The 19,353-nt window shown below is 37.8% G+C and overlaps 1 protein-coding gene across 1 annotated transcript in view; it reads right to left on the bottom strand.

Annotated features, from left to right (window-relative positions):
- Positions 1 to 378: 378 nt before the first annotated feature.
- The window catches only part of LOC308686867 (uncharacterized protein), a 32,294-nt gene continuing 13,319 nt past the window's right edge, over positions 379 to 19,353 (bottom strand). Inside the window, exons 7-9 of the mRNA XM_081358935.1 lie at positions 2,028 to 2,803; positions 1,717 to 1,920; positions 379 to 1,066 (exon numbers count right to left, since the gene is read on the bottom strand). Coding sequence (XP_081215061.1) covers positions 828 to 1,066; positions 1,717 to 1,920; positions 2,028 to 2,803 — 1,219 coding nt within the window. The 3' untranslated portion in view covers positions 379 to 827. The remainder of the gene's footprint in view (positions 1,067 to 1,716; positions 1,921 to 2,027; positions 2,804 to 19,353) is intronic.

Genomic DNA, 19,353 nt, shown 5'->3' with positions numbered 1-19,353 from the left:
GTGTGTGTGTGAGTGTGTGTGTGTGTGTGTGAGTGTGTGTGTGTGTGTTACTACGTGTTCCCGTCCCGCCGCCCCAGTTTCCTCAGTAACTGGATGTGGTGTGTGTGTGTGTGTGTGTGTGTGTGTGTCTGTGTGTGTGTTACTGCGTGTTCCCGTCCCGCCGCCCCTGTTTCCTCAGTAACTGGATGTGTGTGTGTGTGTGTGTGTGTCTGTGTGTGTTACTGCGTGTTCCCGTCCCGCCGCCCCTGTTTCCTCAGTAACTGGATGTGGTGTGTGTGTGTGTGTGTGTGTGTGTGTGTGTGTGTGTGTCTGTGTGTGTGTTACTGCGTGTTCCCGTCCCGCCGCCCCTGTTTCCTCAGTAACTGGATGTGGTGTGTGTGTGTGTGTGTGTGTGTGTGTCTGTGTGTGTGTTACTGCGTGTTCCCGTCCCGCCGCCCCTGTTTCCTCAGTAACTGGATGTGGTGTGTGTGTGTGTGTGTGTGTGTGTGTGTGTGTGTGTCTGTGTGTGTGTTACTGCGTGTTCCCGTCCCGCCGCCCCTGTTTCCTCAGTAACTGGATGCGGTGTGTGTGATGTGTGTGTGTGTGTGTGTGTGTGTGTGAGTGTGTGTGTGTGAGTGTGTGTGTGTGTGTGTGTTACTGCGTGTTCCCGTCCCGCCGCCCCTGTTTCCTCAGTAACTGGATGCGGTGTGTGTGTGTGTGTGTGAGTGTGTGTGTGTGTGTGTGTTACTGCGTGTTCCCGTCCCGCCGCCCCTGTTTCCTCAGTAACTGGATGCGGTGTGTGTGTGTGTGTGTGAGTGTGTGTGTGTGTGAGTGTGTGTGTGTGTGTGTTACTGCGTGTTCCCGTCCCGCCGCCCCTGTTTCCTCAGTAACTGGATGCGGTTGTGACAGTAGAACTTGATGGCCCTCCAGTCGCGCTGGTTGCTGGCCAGCAGAGGGCAGAGTTGCAGACACCGCTCACAGTCCGCCTTCGCAGGAACACGCAGATCCACGATGTTGCGCTTCAGGTGCGTCTCCACGGCAACACGCTCCGCCTCCGACCAGGGCCGCTTCAGGACGCCGCGCTTGCCTGGCGAACATGCAAACAACACGCATTACACAAACCCCTGAGATCAGTCCTCGCATACATTAAACTAAATAATATATTAAAATAGTACATAGTAAATTACACATTCATAACAATAGCTCAATAAAACTGGTATTCATTTTACATATTTACTAAATTATTAAATAATTTACATATTTACAATATTTTTGATTGCCATTGGTGACGTCCAATATATCGGTCGATATATTTAATTTACCGGTGATAAATAACACATAAATATTAATTACTCAAAATTTATATTTATTTTACATATTTGCAAAAATTTTAATGGCCATTGGCGATGTCCGAAATATTGGCCGATATATTTATTTAAAGACAGTAAATAACACATGAATAACAATTGCTCAATAAAATGAATATTTATTTGACATATTTACTGAATTAGAAATTCTGAATTGGAAAATATATGAATTTGCTAAAAATTTGATAAAAACTAAAGATTTTATTTAGTGGTTGACCGATATGGATTTTTTGATGGCCGATGCCGATATCCGATATATCTAATTTAACCAAACTTTTACAAAACAGAACTAAATGTCATTACTGTTTTAGTAAAGAAAAGAAGCCAGTTGTGTGTAATCTCAAGCTCAGTAGTGTGTCATGTGACTCACCTGATTTGACCTGTGAGCTCCGCCTCTTGAGCCCAGCTGACGGAGAGGGCGTGGCCTGTGACACGCGCGGGCTAGTTCCCTTCTTCTGCCGCGGCGATCGAGTACTGGCTACTCTCTTCTTCACAACGACAGCTCTCTCCTTATTCCCATTGCCTTCCCCATCCGAATCCTCCGAGAAAGAGTCGGCAGAGTTTCCCGACATCACTGCCGGAACAGAGAGAAAACTTTAACCGTCGTTTGTGCTCAGATGCAATACTTTAAAAGTGTACGCTTGTCTATCTCTATGCCTTAGTAATCAGCTCGAATCTTACCGTCCAGCTCGAGGCAGATGTGCTGCAGACTCATCCCTCTGAACAGAACCCCCTCGCGCTCCCCGTACAACACCACTCGCCCCACGCGGTTCATCAGCGCCGGGTCCTGACCAATCCGAGCGCAGCTCTGGGTCACATGGTACTCCCTCTGCAGGAAATCCTCCAATCGTTTGGTCGCAGCGCCTGTGGCCTTTTCTCCCTCCTCGAGCAGCAGGAGTTGGGTTAGGATGGCCACCTGGCGGCGGGCGCGGGGAGCGGTTAGCGTCGTGGGGTTTTTAGCGCCGCTAGTGCGTGCTAGGCTCCGGAGAAGGTCAGTGCCGCGCAGTGGCGTAGCTGGCGAGTGATACGGCCGGGAAAACACGTATGGGCTCTCAGGATCGACTCCTACATCTCCTGACGTCTTTAAGAGAAGATCCAGACACGCTTCTGAATGCGGAGGAAGGATTAGCGGTTGAACGCGACCACGTTTGCCTAAAACGCCCACGCGAGTGAGGTGGCAGAGCACGTGCCGCTCGAAAGGGGAAAGAGACTCGTCCGACGGGAGGACTGAGTTTCGGTCCCGGTAGTCCTGGATGGTGAGCTTGGCCACCTCGCACTCGCGGTGCCGGTTGTAGAGGATTAGCAGAGCTAGGCTGGAGTGGCAGAGCAGACGCCAGGCCTCCGCCGAGCCCGAGGCCCGGGACAGCGTGAGGAACGAGGAGTGCTGCTGCCGGCGCAGGAACATGACCAGCGTGGAGAGAGACGACAGCAGAGGAGGCATGTGTGAGCGCTGCGAGCTGCACGGGAAACACAAACACCACACTGAAAGATCAGCATTGTAAAGGGGACATATCGTGAAAGTTGGACTGTTTCCGTGTTTAAGTGCTATAATCGGGTCCCCAGTGCATCTACCAACCAGCTGATATGACAGACTTGCGCTGCACATGTTGCACTTTACTGTATTTTCCTTTTGGAAGTGATTTCAAACTTCTTTAAAGCAGTTCAAAATCATCATGTTGAACAGTGCACATCTGAAGCATCTCAGCTGAAGGAAATAATACATTATTTATTGGCTTTAATATATCAGCCAAATTTTCTTATCGGGCCGATAACGATAACATTGAAAATGAATATCGGCCGATACCATATATTGTGCATCCCTAAGAATAACTTCCCTTTCCTCTTGCAGCATCTCTTCTCTTCTCTGATGATGTGGGCGGGGCAACCTGTCACTCACATGAGATCAGCCAATTTCACTCGATACATTAGAGGAAAAAAGAATAGTGCAACTTCCCTTTCATGATGACTTCTTTCTGAAAATCTTTTACCTAATTTGGTGTTTCGGGTCTAAAATGATCGGGCTTAAATGAGGTATAAAACAAAATCTGTGCTATCTGAAAGAAAACAAGTTAATCAAAAGATTGAATCCAATATTTGGCAATAACATCATAATAGAAGATTTATAAGAACTTTTTAGTAAACCTGGAACATTGCAAGTGCAACAAGATGGAAAAAAAACCCAAAAGGATAAAAAATATAAATGTTTTGAGAAGTTGTTATACACTGTGTGAGCAAAGTCAGTTCAATGCAATATCATGAGCATTTATTGTGTATAAATTGTGTTTTTTAGATACATTTTAATTATTTTATTTTAGTTTTGTTGACAATTGGTTTGTCGTTACAAGTTTAAGAAGATGGTTCGAAAAATAGCACATTGATAATCTCAGTAATTTATTTTTTATTTTTCGATTAACTGTGAGGAAGAAATTATCTTTAAGGTGTGTGTGACCATCATATGACAGTAAAAGAGCACACACAAACCCTATTCTAATATGGAATTGTATTGGAATGGTAAAGAGTGTTGGTACGTGACAGGGAGGGCCTCCACTCAAGGACACAATATGATGAACAAGTCTAAGAATGTTCCACATATGGTTGAAATACCATCATTGGCCTAGAAAGATAACATTCTGGAAGTCAGGACTATAAAGGATGAAGGATGCCCTCCCTCACGGTCACTCTGCAAGACACTCTGTGTGACTGTGCGACTGCTGGCCTTTTCTTGCAAGAAAATAAACCTCATCAAACACTACTGGAAATGTTTGTCTCTTATTCAGTGATAGAATTTTGTTTGCCACCACAATTTGGCGTAGTCGGCAGGATTCGTTGGATGTGCCTCTTGGACCCGAGAGCGGACGGGGACTGAGTTCCAGCCGTACCTCGTAAACTTGAGAGACGAGGGGCCGACCGCAGGGGCCAGGACCGACACCACTGGAATCATCAGAAGAACTGAAGTGGCGTTAGAAAATTGTTTGCCACCACAATTTGTTGTCGGCAACAATTGTGAGTTTGAAAAATATATAAAATTATGTTTATTTGAAAAAGCATGTCAAAGATGATGCAGAACATGGGACGAGCTTTAACTGGATTAGTTACCAGCTCTGTCTGCTACTGGTAATTATGACTAGTTTTATCATTTATGATGTTATTTGAATAACTCTCTGGATTAATATGTTTAAGAGTATTTATGTAAATTGGAATTGGAAAGTTGAAGATTGAGTCCATCATGGGTTAAAATCCCTGGTCTAGAAATATGAGTAAATATATAGTCTAAATTTAAAGATTCAACTATCTCTGATCAAAAAGTGAATGGTGACTTAGCCAAAAAGTGACAAATTGACAAAGTCATCATAAAAATGATCAAGAGAGCCCTGTAAAATTTGTGAAAGGCTAGTGGGTGAACAAAGGAGGAGGACGGGAACATCACTGATGTGTGACTGTCCTTGACTATGTCTGTACACCATGACCCGACCGGATAGACACAAGACTCGAAAACTGTGAGAATGAGATCAAAATAAGGTAAAAAAAATTGAAGTCTTAAGGAAATCATTTTGAAGGAAAGATCTATAATAATAATTTTTGGTGAATGGATAAATACAGGATGATGTAAAATGACAGACGATGAATCCAACAATTGTGTTGTTTGTAGTTGGCTGTATCGAGCAAGATAGGCAGTGACCTCTGGAGCTGAAGCGTTAGTCTTCGGGCCATTGGCATTCATTACTCTGTTTGAGGAGCTGAGTTTGTGGCTTTAACAGAAGCCTGGAAATTAACGAAAGGAAAATGTGAGATCGATTTACACAGATTATTGTAATTTGTTTGCAGTTGCTTCTGATTTTGTGGCTGTGGTCAGATGGTCGACCTATCTTTCATGATGGGTTAATATCAAATTTGCTGGATGCTATCTTGTTGCCTGATCAAATTTCTATTTGTAAATGCTCAGCGCATACTAACAAAAAATATTTTATTTCTATAGGAAATGGCATGGTGGACCCGGCTGAAAAACTGCTGCCACCCAACCGAAGGAGATTAAGTGTAACATGTTATCTGAAAGTTATTTTTCTGACTCGTTACAGAGCATCAGTCTTCTGATTAAGACACAGAGAAGTAACTCTGGCTGCTGTATAAAGGAAGGGTTAGGTTTAGTGTTGATGGCAAACCTTGTTTACCAAAACATTTCTTCAAACACTATAATAAACGATGCACAGGTTGGACCATGCATCAAAAGGGGGGATGATAACTTCTGTTTTGAAAAAAAAAAAAAAAAGGTTTGCTCTGGATATTGTTTGGAAAACCCATTTATGGGAATGGAAGGGGTTAAACAACGAGTGCCATCAACCGAGTTGTGTGAACATGACATGTTGTAAAGAAATGTCTTCTCTCCTACCTAACATTTATATTTAGATGAGCAGCTCGAGGAAAAGCAGCTGATACACCGCTGCACGACATCAAACCGGGGGATTTATGAAGTTATTAGGGCATTAAAAAAATCTGACTGTTCTTGTTCAAATTATAACAATTTTGGTGTAGTAACAAGGCTAATGAGTATTTTACAAAGTTTAGGTTTATATTAATTTATGTTGAATTGGACTATTATTGTATTTTTCATGTGAGCTCTACTGTGTTGGAAACAGCAAACAGCACTGAGAATGATCTAACAATGGTTAATGATGAAATGAGACACATCAGAGATGCTGTTATACGGAATAGATTACTGTCAGACATGTTAACTGAGACAGGAGGAGTGTGTAAAATGTTGGGATATATCATGTTGTTTTAACATTCCAGACTATAGTGACAACATAGCCAATATAATTGAGCACATGAGATTGGCTGTAAAAGAGCCACTCAGAAGTGATCACTCACTGGTTTGAATGGTTGACCAACCACTGGGGAGAGTGGGAATATTGGACATGACACAGTGCTGATAGTGATAGGAGTTTTGGTGTTGATGTGCATGCCATGTGTAATACTATGTTTTTTCCAGCTTTAGTGGTGAAAAGTAGTTTCATATCAAATGCTTTGAATGCCTAATTATGAGGATCAATTTGATGATGTCGAAAACCATTTGATGATGATACGACCAGCGGAAGTTACAGTGAAAAGTATTAATTGAGTTAAGGTATGTTTTTCCTATTCTGAACATCTATACTATTTTCTTGTTTAAATACTGAGGGTCTGAATTGTTGTCAGAAGCAATAACAGTGTTTATTCATTCAGCCCGGCTTCAGATTAAGTCTTTACTTGCTTGCTAAATACTTAACCCTCTGGGGTCTGAGGGGTTTTTGGGGTCCTTGAGATGTTCTGACATTTGTGCTTTTTTCAGTTGCTTATAAACATATTAATGGCAAAGGTGTAAATTCACTCTATTTAGCACAAACAGGGCTACCATAATATGTGAACAACTTGCATGTACATGTTTGTATTTTTGATAGAATAATGTTTATGCATGGTTTTTAAAAAAACAAAAAACTAAAGTTTCTGAAATAAGGCCATAAAACACATTCTAAATATATGTAAATAAGACTTTTGACTAATGGATGACGTTGCCTAGAATTTTTTCTTCAAAATTATGTGAAAATCATCCTGCCTAATCATTCACATAACACAATACATTGATTTAAATCTTGTAAAACACTTTTTGTTTGGAAAGGCCATATGCGGGTGGGCGTGATTCACACCTGCGGAGTCAATGGGGCCCGCATAATGAGGCTGCATACGTAATGAGCCTTTCATTCAGGTGTGTGACTGAACACAAGAATGCAAGGACAATATATAACTGGTTTGTTGTTTTTTCCACAAATTTTGCTTGCAAATTGTACAATATCCAATGTAAACATTTCTAGTAATTGTGCAGTTAATTGTTCTCATACTGTATTTTCAGATTTGGAATATATTCTCTTCCCAAATGTGTCACTAATAAAGCATAATAAAATTATTTAAAGAGAAGGCTTATAATGACCTTTTAAGATTTTGTTTACATCTATCCTTTTATATATATATATATATATATATATATATATATATATATATATATATATATATATATATATATAATTTATTTTTTTAAGGTTATACAATTACAACAACATTTCAAATTGCAACAATATTTCCAGTGTAATCTTTCTTTGTATTCGCGATTCATATTAAAACAGTATTTTTGCCAGCTATAGTAGCTCCACAACAGCGCGCATCTGTGCGTTCATTCATTCATAGAAACTCGATTCATATTTAAACAGTATTTTTGCCAGCTATAGTAGCTCCACAACAGCACGCATCTGTGCGTTCATTCATTCCGATTAGAACAAAGCAAACAGAACTGACCTAATTCCTCAGCGGGATCCGTTTGCTCCTCGAAATGATACTTCCAGAACTTCTGAGGTAAATTTTTGCAGGATTATTATCAAGATAGTATTATTCCTCACAGCATCGTAAAGTACATAAGTCTGAAAGTGAACTCGCGGTGTGTGTTATCCAGCTGATGTGGGCGTTTCACAGGTTTGTTTGGATCGCCTCACATTTGCGTTTGAATAGTGCGCGCTCTCCGTGGGCGGAGCACATTAAAACTTAATTAGCTGAGATGAGAACGACTGACATCTCTCTCTTTGCATACATATTACATAAACTGTGAATATTTGTTTTTTATAAAAATTACTTTGTTTAAAAGAAGATAATTCAAGCTTCATGCCTGTATGTCTGTATGCCTGTTTGACTGAGTATTTGCTGAGTTATGGTTAATTTTCGGACGCGTTTCAGAATGGACTACACTGACAGAGAGGAGGCAGAACTCGCTTCGTGTTTATTTTTCTTTATTTGGCAAAAAGCACAACACTTTGTTTTTATTGTGAGTATACACAAAAATAATACACATTTAACAGAATCGATTGATGTATGAAACTCCAATGGAAAATCAAAGTCAACCGAGTATTTATGAGTTTCTTTTACACTGCTAAAAAAAAAACGAGCTGGTATCGCCGGCGATACCGCCGACCTCAGGGGGTTAAGGGACTATCCCGACAAAAAACAGCCGAAGCTTTCTTCATTTTAAATCTTATTTAACAAGTTTAAGAGAGTGATCGTTTATATGAAAATCAGAGATGAAGAGTATAATGTGAAATAATGACTTAAATTTGCTGTATTATTGTATTATTTATCAATGAATTGGGGAATTGTGGAAGAAATGTTATCTTTAAGCTGTGTGTGACCATCATATGACAGATATAAAAGAGCACACATAAACCTTATTATAATATGGAATTGTATTTGAATGGTAAAGAGTGTTGGTACGTGACAGGAGGGCCTCCACTTGAAAATACCATCATTGGCCTAGAAAGATAACATTCTGGGAGTCAAGACTATAAAGGATGAAGGATGTGTGACTGTACGACTGCTGGCCTAAATAAACCTCATCAAAGACAACTGGAAATGTTTGTCTCTTATTCAGTGATAGAATTTAGTTTGTCACCACACCTGCACAGTCCAATAGCACTGTTTCAGAACAGACCTGCGACCCACTTCAGGGTTGTGACCCACAAGTTAAAAAGCACTGCATTAAAGCCCGTTCACACTGAAGACTATCACTGTAACGATAAATAAAGATATTGTTCTAAATATAAAAAAGATTACCAGAGTCCACAGCACAACTATAACAATAACGACATAATCGGATGAACGAAAAAAAACACTGACAGCCAATCAGAATTAGGGCAGTCAAAATGGCTGAAAAGCTAAATTCAATTTTTTTTTAAAATATCAGCAACTGAATTATTTTCGAGTTCTAAAGGCAATCCTTAAAGCTGCTCTAAGCGATGTGACACGTTTTTTAGGCCAAAACATTTTTTGTCACATCCAGCAAACATCTCCTCACTATACGCTAGCATCTCCTCACTATCCGCTAGCTGCCTGTCACCTGAACACACTGTGAAGAAACGCGGTCTCTGTAGACAGCCCAGGCTCCACAAACGGCAACAAAAACAAACTGGCCCAGCCTGGACCACGAAACATAACAAACAGCGTTCCAGCCAATCACCGACAAGAATGATTTGGGGGTGGGGGTGGGGGGGGTTAGTGCGCATGCTCATGAAAGGGGGTGTGGGGGGTGGAGGAGAGAGAAGCATGAAGAGGGAAGTTAGCTAGAGGAGAGATGTCCTAGACAACCACAACGACTAACGTTAAAAATTTATAGTCTTGAGAATTTTGATATGGCCGACACACGACCAAAGAGATGACGCTCCGATGAACAAATAACAAAGAAGAGGGAAAAGGAGAAGGAACGCGAAGTCCCGAATTTACATCGGAAAAGCATTCAAAAGGTTGTGAGAACTCCGCCGGCAGAAGGGCTTCCGATCTGACATTCAGGAGGCTCTGATTCTGCTGGACAGGTGTGTTGATCCAGTTTGGTTTTTCTAAATGGTTCATGATTGTTTTAGTCAAAACAGTCAAAATCGTTTATTGAAATGAAATTCACTTTTTAATGTGCATTAACTTTTGAAACAGTTGTTCTTAAATAATCATAATTTCCTCAATGTGCATGAAAGGAAAATTAGGTTATACTAGTGCAGAAATGAATTTTGCATTTGAATGTGCAGGTTTCTTTAAATTCGATGAATATTCAAAATTAAAATTTTTATTTGACAGTCAATCAGAATCCATCCTGCTGTAACAAGCTCCAGCATTTAAAGCGGCAGTCGACAAATAAACAGAACGATATCGTCCACTGCTAATATAGTTATCTTTATCACGCAATTCTGACTTTATATCACGACATGACTATATCACTCAATTCTGACTTTATATCACGCAATTCTGACTTTATATCACACAATTATGATATATCACGGATTTCTGACTTTATATCATGCAATTATGACTATATATCACGCAATTCTGACTTTATATCACGCAATTATGAATTTATATCACGCAATTTTGACTATCTCACACAATTATAACTAACATATCACTCAACTAACTTTAATTCTGACTATATCAGGCAATTCTGATTTTATATCACGCAATTCTGACTTTATATCACGCAATTATGACTTTATATCACGCAATTATGACTAGGCTATATATCACGCAATTCTGACTATATATCACGCAATTCTGACTTTATATCACGCAATTATGACTTTATATCACGCAATTATGACTAGGCTATATATCACGCAATTCTGACTATATATCACGCAATTATGACTATATATCACGTATTTCTGACTTTTTATCATGCAATTTTGACTTTATATCACGCAATTATGACTATATCACGCAATTCTGACTTTATATCACGCAATTATGACTATATATCACGCAATTATGACTATAGCCTATATCACGGATTTCTGACTTTATATCATGCAATTATGACTAGGCTATATATCACGCAATTATGACTTTTTAATCACGCAATTTTGACTTCATATCATGCAATTATGACTTTATATCACGTAATTTTGACTTTAGCCTATATCACGCAATTATAACTATATATCACGCAATTCTGACTTTAATTCTGACTATATCAGGCAATTCTGACTTTACATCAGGGAATTCTGACTTTATATCAGGCAATTCTGACTTTATATCACGCAATTGCGGCTTTATATCACGCAATTCTGACTTCATATCAGGCAATTCTGACTTTATATCACGCAATTCTGACTATATATCACGCAATTCTGACTTTACATCACGCAATTTGGCTTTATCAAGCAATTCTGACTTTAGGCTATATCACGCAATTGCGACTTTATATCACGCAATTCTGACTTTATATCAGGCAATTCTGACTTTAATTCTGACTAGCCTATATCAGGCAATTCTGACTTTACCTCAGGGAATTCTGACTTTATATCACGCAATTGCGGCTTTATATCAGGCAATTATGACTTTATATCACGCAATTATGACTAGGCTATATATCACGCAATTCTGACTTTATATCACGCAATTATGACTATATATCACGCAATTATGACTATATATCACGGATTTCTGACTTTTTATCATGCAATTTTGACTTTATATCACGCAATTATGACTATATATCACGCAATTATGACTATAGCCTATATCACGGATTTCTGACTTTATATCATGCAATTATGACTAGGCTATATATCACGCAATTATGACTTTTTAATCACGCAATTTTGACTTCATATCATGCAATTATGACTTTATATCACGTAATTTTGACTTTAGCCTATATCACGCAATTATAACTATATATCACGCAATTCTGACTTTAATTCTGACTATATCAGGCAATTCTGACTTTACATCAGGGAATTCTGACTTTATATCAGGCAATTCTGACTTTATATCACGCAATTGCGGCTTTATATCACGCAATTCTGACTTCATATCAGGCAATTCTGACTTTATATCACGCAATTCTGACTATATATCACGCAATTCTGACTTTACATCACGCAATTTGGCTTTATCAAGCAATTCTGACTTTAGGCTATATCACGCAATTGCGACTTTATATCACGCAATTCTGACTTTATATCAGGCAATTCTGACTTTAATTCTGACTAGCCTATATCAGGCAATTCTGACTTTACCTCAGGGAATTCTGACTTTATATCACGCAATTGCGGCTTTATATCAGGCAATTATGACTTTATATCACGCAATTATGACTAGGCTATATATCACGCAATTCTGACTTTATATCACGCAATTATGACTATATATCACGCAATTATGACTATATATCACGGATTTCTGACTTTTTATCATGCAATTTTGACTTTATATCACGCAATTATGACTTTATATCACGCAATTATGACTATATATCACGCAATTATGACTATAGGCTATATCACGGATTTCTGATTTTATATCATGCAATTATGACTAGACTAAATATCACGCAATTCTGACTTTTTATCACGCAATTTTGACTTTAGCCTATATCACGCAATTCTGACTTTAATTCTGTCTATATCAGGCAATTCTGACTTTACATCAGTGAATTCTGACTTTATATCACGCAATTGCGGCTTTCTATCACGCTATTCTGACTTTATATCAGCAATTCTGACTTTGCGATTCTGACTTTATATCACGCAATTCTGACTATATATCACGCAATTCTGACTTTACATCACGCAATTCTGACTTTATCAAGCAATTCTGACTTTATATCACGCAATTGCGACTTTAAATCAGGCAATTCTGACTTTATATCACGCAATTCTGAATTTATAACACATTTTTGACTTTATAACGCAATTGCGACTTTATATCAGGCAATTCTGACTATATCAGGCAATTCTGACTTTATATCACACAATTCTGACTTTATATCACACAATTGCAGCTTTATATCACGCAATTCTGACTTTATATCGCGCAATTATTACTATATATCACGCAATTATGACTTTATATAACGCAATTATGACTTTATATCACGCAATAATGACTTTATATCACGCAATTATGACTATATATCACAGATTTCTGATTTTATATCATGCAATTATGACTTTATATCATGCAATTATGACTATCATGCAATTATGACTTTTTATCACGCAATTTTGACTTTAGCCAAGCCTATATCACGCAATTATAACTATATATCACGCAATTCTGACTTTAATTCTGACTATATCAGGCAATTCTGACTTTATATCAGGCAATTCTGACTTTATATCAGGCAATTCTGACTTTATATCAAGCAATTCTGACTTTATATCACGCAATTCTAACTTTATATCACGCAATTCTGACTTTAATTCTGACTATATCAGGCAATTCTGACTTTATATCAGGCAATTCTGACTTTATATCAGGCAATTCTGACTATATCACGCAATTCTGACTTTATATCACGCAATTCTGACTTTATATCAGGCAATTCTGACTTTATATCAGGCAATTCTGACTTTATATCAGGCAATTCTGACTTTATATCACACAATTCTGACTAGGGATGTTAACCGATGACCGTTTGACCGATGGTTGACCGTATCAACGTTAACCGGTCAAAATTGTCGGTAGTCGGTTAAAAAAAAAAAAGTCATCTCTAAATTAGGTTAATATAGACAGTGGACTAAACGCTACTACAGTTAGCCATCTCATTCCAATTTCTTTTTGTGTGAAGTGAACAAATCCCTCACACTCAATTTTTCATAACTCGCCTGTTTGTACTTAATAAACCAATAAAAACATTTGGCGCAAGGTCACAGCGTTTGGGTTCGCGCCCTCACAAGGTTTGCGAAAAGTAAAGGCAACAGGCTAAAACACTCGAGGTTAGAGCCAGGGCAGACGACAGGATGAAGCGTGCAAAGAAGTGTGTGAGACCATTTCACCAAAAAAGAATGACACAGATGTAAGTTGCAACTTGTGTGATACAGACAGTGCTTAAATACAGTAGTAACACATCATATGATGTATCACCTGAAAACGCGACACCCGCAAGCTTCGGGTGAGAAAGGTAGCCAAAGCGGGAGGCAGAGCGGCAGAGAGATCCAAGATGCGACAGAGTTGCGAAATTGCAATCACGATATTGCACAATATTAGGAAAATATTACGATATTGGGGAAAAATTACATTGCGATAGGCTATTTTTTTCCCAACGATATGTATTGCGAGCCATGATCAATATACTAAAGTCAATAATTACCATTCCATATTAATAATTTCACTAATAAGCAAGCTTCATTACAAGTGACAAAAAGGTCACTTAATATTTTATTCCAAAATTAGAACATATTTCTGTCAGAATTCGGTGAACGTTCTACGCAATCCAACTTGGCGGCGCTCTTAACAGATGTTTTTTTGTTCATTATTTCCTCAAAATAAGTAAATAAAAATCTCTCTCTCTCTCTCTGTTTTCGGTGCTGATGCAGTGACGCGTTCATGTAAACGGCACCTAAAAGCTGTCACAAAGAACCAGCAAAAGTAATGATGAATGAATGAATATGTAAAATATTGCGATGAGACATTTTAATTGTCTATTAATAAACAAGTGTTTTCTGTGTCGGCTGCAAAGGTGAAGTCTGACTCGCGATCTTCGCAGTAATGAACGCGCCGGAGAGAAATACACATTTACGGATTAAATCGTTTTATTTTGTTTTGAATGGTTCTGTTTAAAAGTAGAGATTTCTGTAGATAATAGATCTATTTCTATTTTTTTTTTAGGTGTGTGAGGCGAGTATAGGCTACCTTATACGTTGAGTTTCGGTTCATGGATGATAGCTTAACGTTAGCTCCAGTTCAGGCGCTGGCGCCTCCGTGTGTCGTGCATAGCTATCTGCTATTTACTTTTTATTTTAGAAAATTGGATAATGAAACACTGATTAAAATTAAGATACAATTAATACAAAACGAAATTCGTTTTAAAGAAAGGCTTTGTGCTTTCTGTTTGAGGTCTCTGTGAAAGTTTTAAAGCAGTCTTTTAGTGCCGCTTTGATCGGTCGCGTCCGTAATGGAGAACTGTCACGTAAAATAGTTTTTTTCCTCATAAATGCGAACACGAAAAATAAAAGACAAAAGACTTGTTTAAAAAAGACAACCATCCACAACTTTATAACACTCCAGTCAAAGTACCTCTTTTTGGTCAACATCCTCCTTTTTGTAGACGAAATAGTCCCAAATAGCTGATTTTGACTTTAATTTTTGTACGAAATCATCATTCTCTTAATACACCATGGGTGCTACTACCCTTCACATCGCATGTTCCGGCGATGTGACTATTGCTCATGCGCACAGCCCTACTAGCATATTTTAAACTAATCGGTTAACCGGTTTCAACCGGCTAATGAGGCTCGGTGGTCGGTCAAGAAAATTTTTTGTTTTCGCCATCCCTAATTCTGACTTTATATCAGGCAATTCTGACTTTATATCACACAATTGCGACTTTATATCAGGCAATTCTGACTTTATATCAGGCAATTCTGACTTTATTTCAGGAAATTCTGACTTTATATCACGCAATTCTGACTTTATATCAGGCAATTCTGACTTTATATCACGCAATTCTGACTTTATATCAGGCAATTCTGACTAGATATATCAGGCAATTTTGACTATATATATTGACTATATCAGGCAATTCTGACTAGGGCTGGGCGGTATGATGGTATATATCGTTACCGCGGTAGAAAATGTCAACCGTAACAGATTTTTTCATTCGGTGATACCGTGACATGTAAATAAGTGGGTGTGGTTAACTCACGTGCAGCGTGCGTGAGACTGAGACACTGAGATTTGTCAAAGAAACATCGAGAAAGCAGATCAAGAGGATCCACAAAGGAATTACGTTTTCTAAAGGGTTGTTGTTAACGTGATATTTTCGAGGAGAAAGGCGCAGCAGTCAACTAGAGCAGTGCAGCACCCGTAGGCTACAGTATAGAGGAGTGCGCGTTCGCAACGGGGAATGCATGAAGCTTACTTGAAAACAACAGTTGATTAATATCGTAACGAATAAAAATAAACTTAAGTAATGTATAGTTGTCTGCATCTTTCTGTCTATTATGTATAGTTACTTTTTAAACATGAAACCCGCATTCAGCATGACACGCGAGCGGTTGCCATGGTAATAAACAACCTGCTTGTTAAAGCAAATGTATAATCCTGTATCTGAGAGGCAAAAATGACTAAATATGCAGCGCAAGTTATATATTTTTAACTCCAAACAATTGGCCACTGAAATAGCTGATAAAAGCTTGCTTCGATTCAATGCGTGATTAAAACTTGTCACTCAAATTAACCGATCGCATTTTACTGATGCAAAAGACGCGCGCGTGCACACGCACTGAGAGGGAGCGCGGTGTGTCTGTGTTCACCGAGCTATGTAAAATAATGGAGCAGTACAAGGTGTGTATAATTTACACTACTTTGTCAACACTAACAGTAGCTGCTGTTCGGTTTTCATACTGCTGTTCTCCTAGTCACTTATGAACTTGACGCTTCTGAACATCTCTTGATTAAAGCTTTAGGTGACTGGTTGCCAGAATTGCGTTTAGGCCTATGCGCTTTAGGCCTATATCACGCAATTCTGACTTTAGAAAACAATTGCAACTTTATAACAGGCAATTCTGACTTTATATCATGCAATTTTGACTATATCAGACAATTCTGAATTTATATCAGGCAATTCTGACTTTATATCACGCAATTTTGACTTTATATCACGCCATTGTGACTATATATCACGCAATTCTGACTTTAATTCTGACTATATCAGGCAATTCTGACTTCATATCACACAATTCTGACTTTAAAACACGCAATTGTGACTTTATATCACGCAATTCTGACTATATATCACGCAATCCTGACTTTAGGCCTATATCATGCAATTTTGGCTTTATCACGCAATTCTGACTAGCCTATATCAGGCAATTCTGACTTTATATCACGCAATTTTCGCTTTATATCATGTAATTTTTGCTTTATATCACGCAATTCTGACTTTATATCACGCAATTCTGACTTTATATCAGGCAATTCTGACTAGATATATCAGGCAATTTTGACTATATATCACGCAATTCTGAATTTATAACGCAATTTTGACTTTATATCAGGCAATTCTGACTTTATAAAACAATTGCAACTTTATAACAGGCAATTCTGACTTTATATCATACAATTCTGACTATATATCACGCAATCCTGACTTTAGGCCTATATCATGCAATTTTGGCTTTATCACGCAATTCTGCATAGCCTATATCAGGCTATTCTGACTTTATATCACACAATTTTTGCTTTATATCATGTAATTTTTGCTTTATATCACGCAATTCTGACTTTATATCACGCAATTCTGACTTTATATCAGGCAATTCTGACTTTATATCAGGCAATTATGACTATATATCACGCAATTCTGACTTTATATCAAGCAATTCTGACTTTATATCAGGAAATTCTGACTTTATATCACGCAATTCTGACTATATCACGCAATTCTGACTTTATATCACGCAATTCTGACTATATATCATGCAATTCTGACTTTATTTCACACAATTCTGACTTTATATCACGCAATTCTGACTTTATATCCGACAATTCTGACTATATATCACGCAATTCTTCTGACTATATATCACGCAATTCTGACTTTATATCACGCAATTCTGACTATATATCACGCAATTCTGACTTTATATCAGGCAGTTCTGACTACATCATGCAATTCTGACTTTATATCACGCAATTCTGACTTTAAATCAGGAAATTCTGACTTTATATCACGCAATTCTGACTATATATCACGCAATTCTGACTTTATTTCACGCAATTTTGACTTTATATCAGGCAATTCTGACTTTATATCAGGCAATTCTGACTTTAGGCTATATCAGGCAATTCTGACTATATCAGGCAATTCTGACTATATCACGCAATTCTGACTATATCACGCAATTCTGACTATATATCACGCAATTCTGACTTTATTTCACGCAATTCTGACTTTATATCAGGCAATTCTGACTATATATCACGCAATTCTGACTTTATATCACGCAATTCTGACTTTATATCACGCAATTCTGACTATATATCATGCAATTCTGACTTTATATCAGGCAGTTCTGACTAGGCCTATATCACGCAATTCTGACTTTATATCACGCAATTCTGACTTTATATCAGGAAATTCTGACTTTATATCACGCAATTCTGACTATATCACGCAATTCTGACTTTATATCACGCAATTCTGACTATATATCACGCAATTCTGACTTTATTTCACGCAATTCTGAGTATATATCACGCAATTCTGACTTTATATCACGCAATTCTGACTATATATCACGCAATTCTGACTATATATCACGCAATTCTGACTATATATCACGCAATTCTGACTTTATATCACGCAATTCTGACTTTATATCAGGCAATTCTGACTATATATCACGCAATTCTGACTTTATATCACGGAATTCTGACTTTATATCACGCAATTCTGACTATATCAGGCAATTTTGACTATATATCACGCAATTCTGAATTTATAACGCAATTTTGACTTTATATCAGGCAATTCTGACTTTATAAAACAATTGCAACTTTATAACAGGCAATTCTGACTTTATATCATACAATTCTGACTATATATCACGCAATCCTGACTTTAGGCCAATATCATGCAATTTTGGCTTTATCACGCAATTCTGCATAGCCTATATCAGGCAATTCTGACTTTATATCACGCAATTTTTGCTTAATATCATGTAATTTTTGCTTTATATCACGCAATTCTGACTTTATATTACGCAATTCTGACTTTATATCACGCAATTCTGACTTTATATCACGCAATTCTGACTTTATATCAGGCAATTCTGACTTTATATCAGGCAATTATGACTATATATCACGCAATTCTGACTTTAGGCCTATATCAGGCAATTCTGACTTTATATCAGGAAATTCTGACTTTATATCACGCAATTAAGACTATATCACGCAATTCTGACTTTATATCACGCAATTCTGACTATATATCACGCAATTCTGACTTTATTTCATGCAATTCTGACAATATATCACGCAATTCTGACTATATATCACGCAATTCTGACTTTATATCACGCAATTCTGACTATATATCACGCAATTCTGACTATATATCACGCAATTCTGACTTTATATCAGGCAGTTCTGACTATATCACGCAATTCTGACTTTATATCACGCAATTCTGACTTTATATCAGGAAATTCTGACTTTATATCACGCAATTCTGACTATATATCACGCAATTCTGACTTTATTTCACGCAATTTTGACTTTATATCAGGCAATTCTGACTTTAGGCTATATCAGGCAATTCTGACTATATCACGCAATTCTGACTATATCACGCAATTCTGACTATATATCACGCAATTCTGACTTTATTTCACGCAATTCTGACTTTATATCAGGCAATTCTGACTTTATATCAGGCAATTCTGACTATATATCACGCAATTCTGACTTTATATCACGCAATTCTGACTTTAATTCTGAC

This window comes from Scardinius erythrophthalmus (assembly GCF_964197995.2).
Source record: "Scardinius erythrophthalmus genome assembly, chromosome: 2".
Classification (NCBI taxonomy): domain Eukaryota; kingdom Metazoa; phylum Chordata; class Actinopteri; order Cypriniformes; family Leuciscidae; genus Scardinius; species Scardinius erythrophthalmus.
The sequence above is the reverse complement of the archived record's forward strand: the minus strand, read 5'-3'. Positions and strand labels throughout refer to the sequence as shown.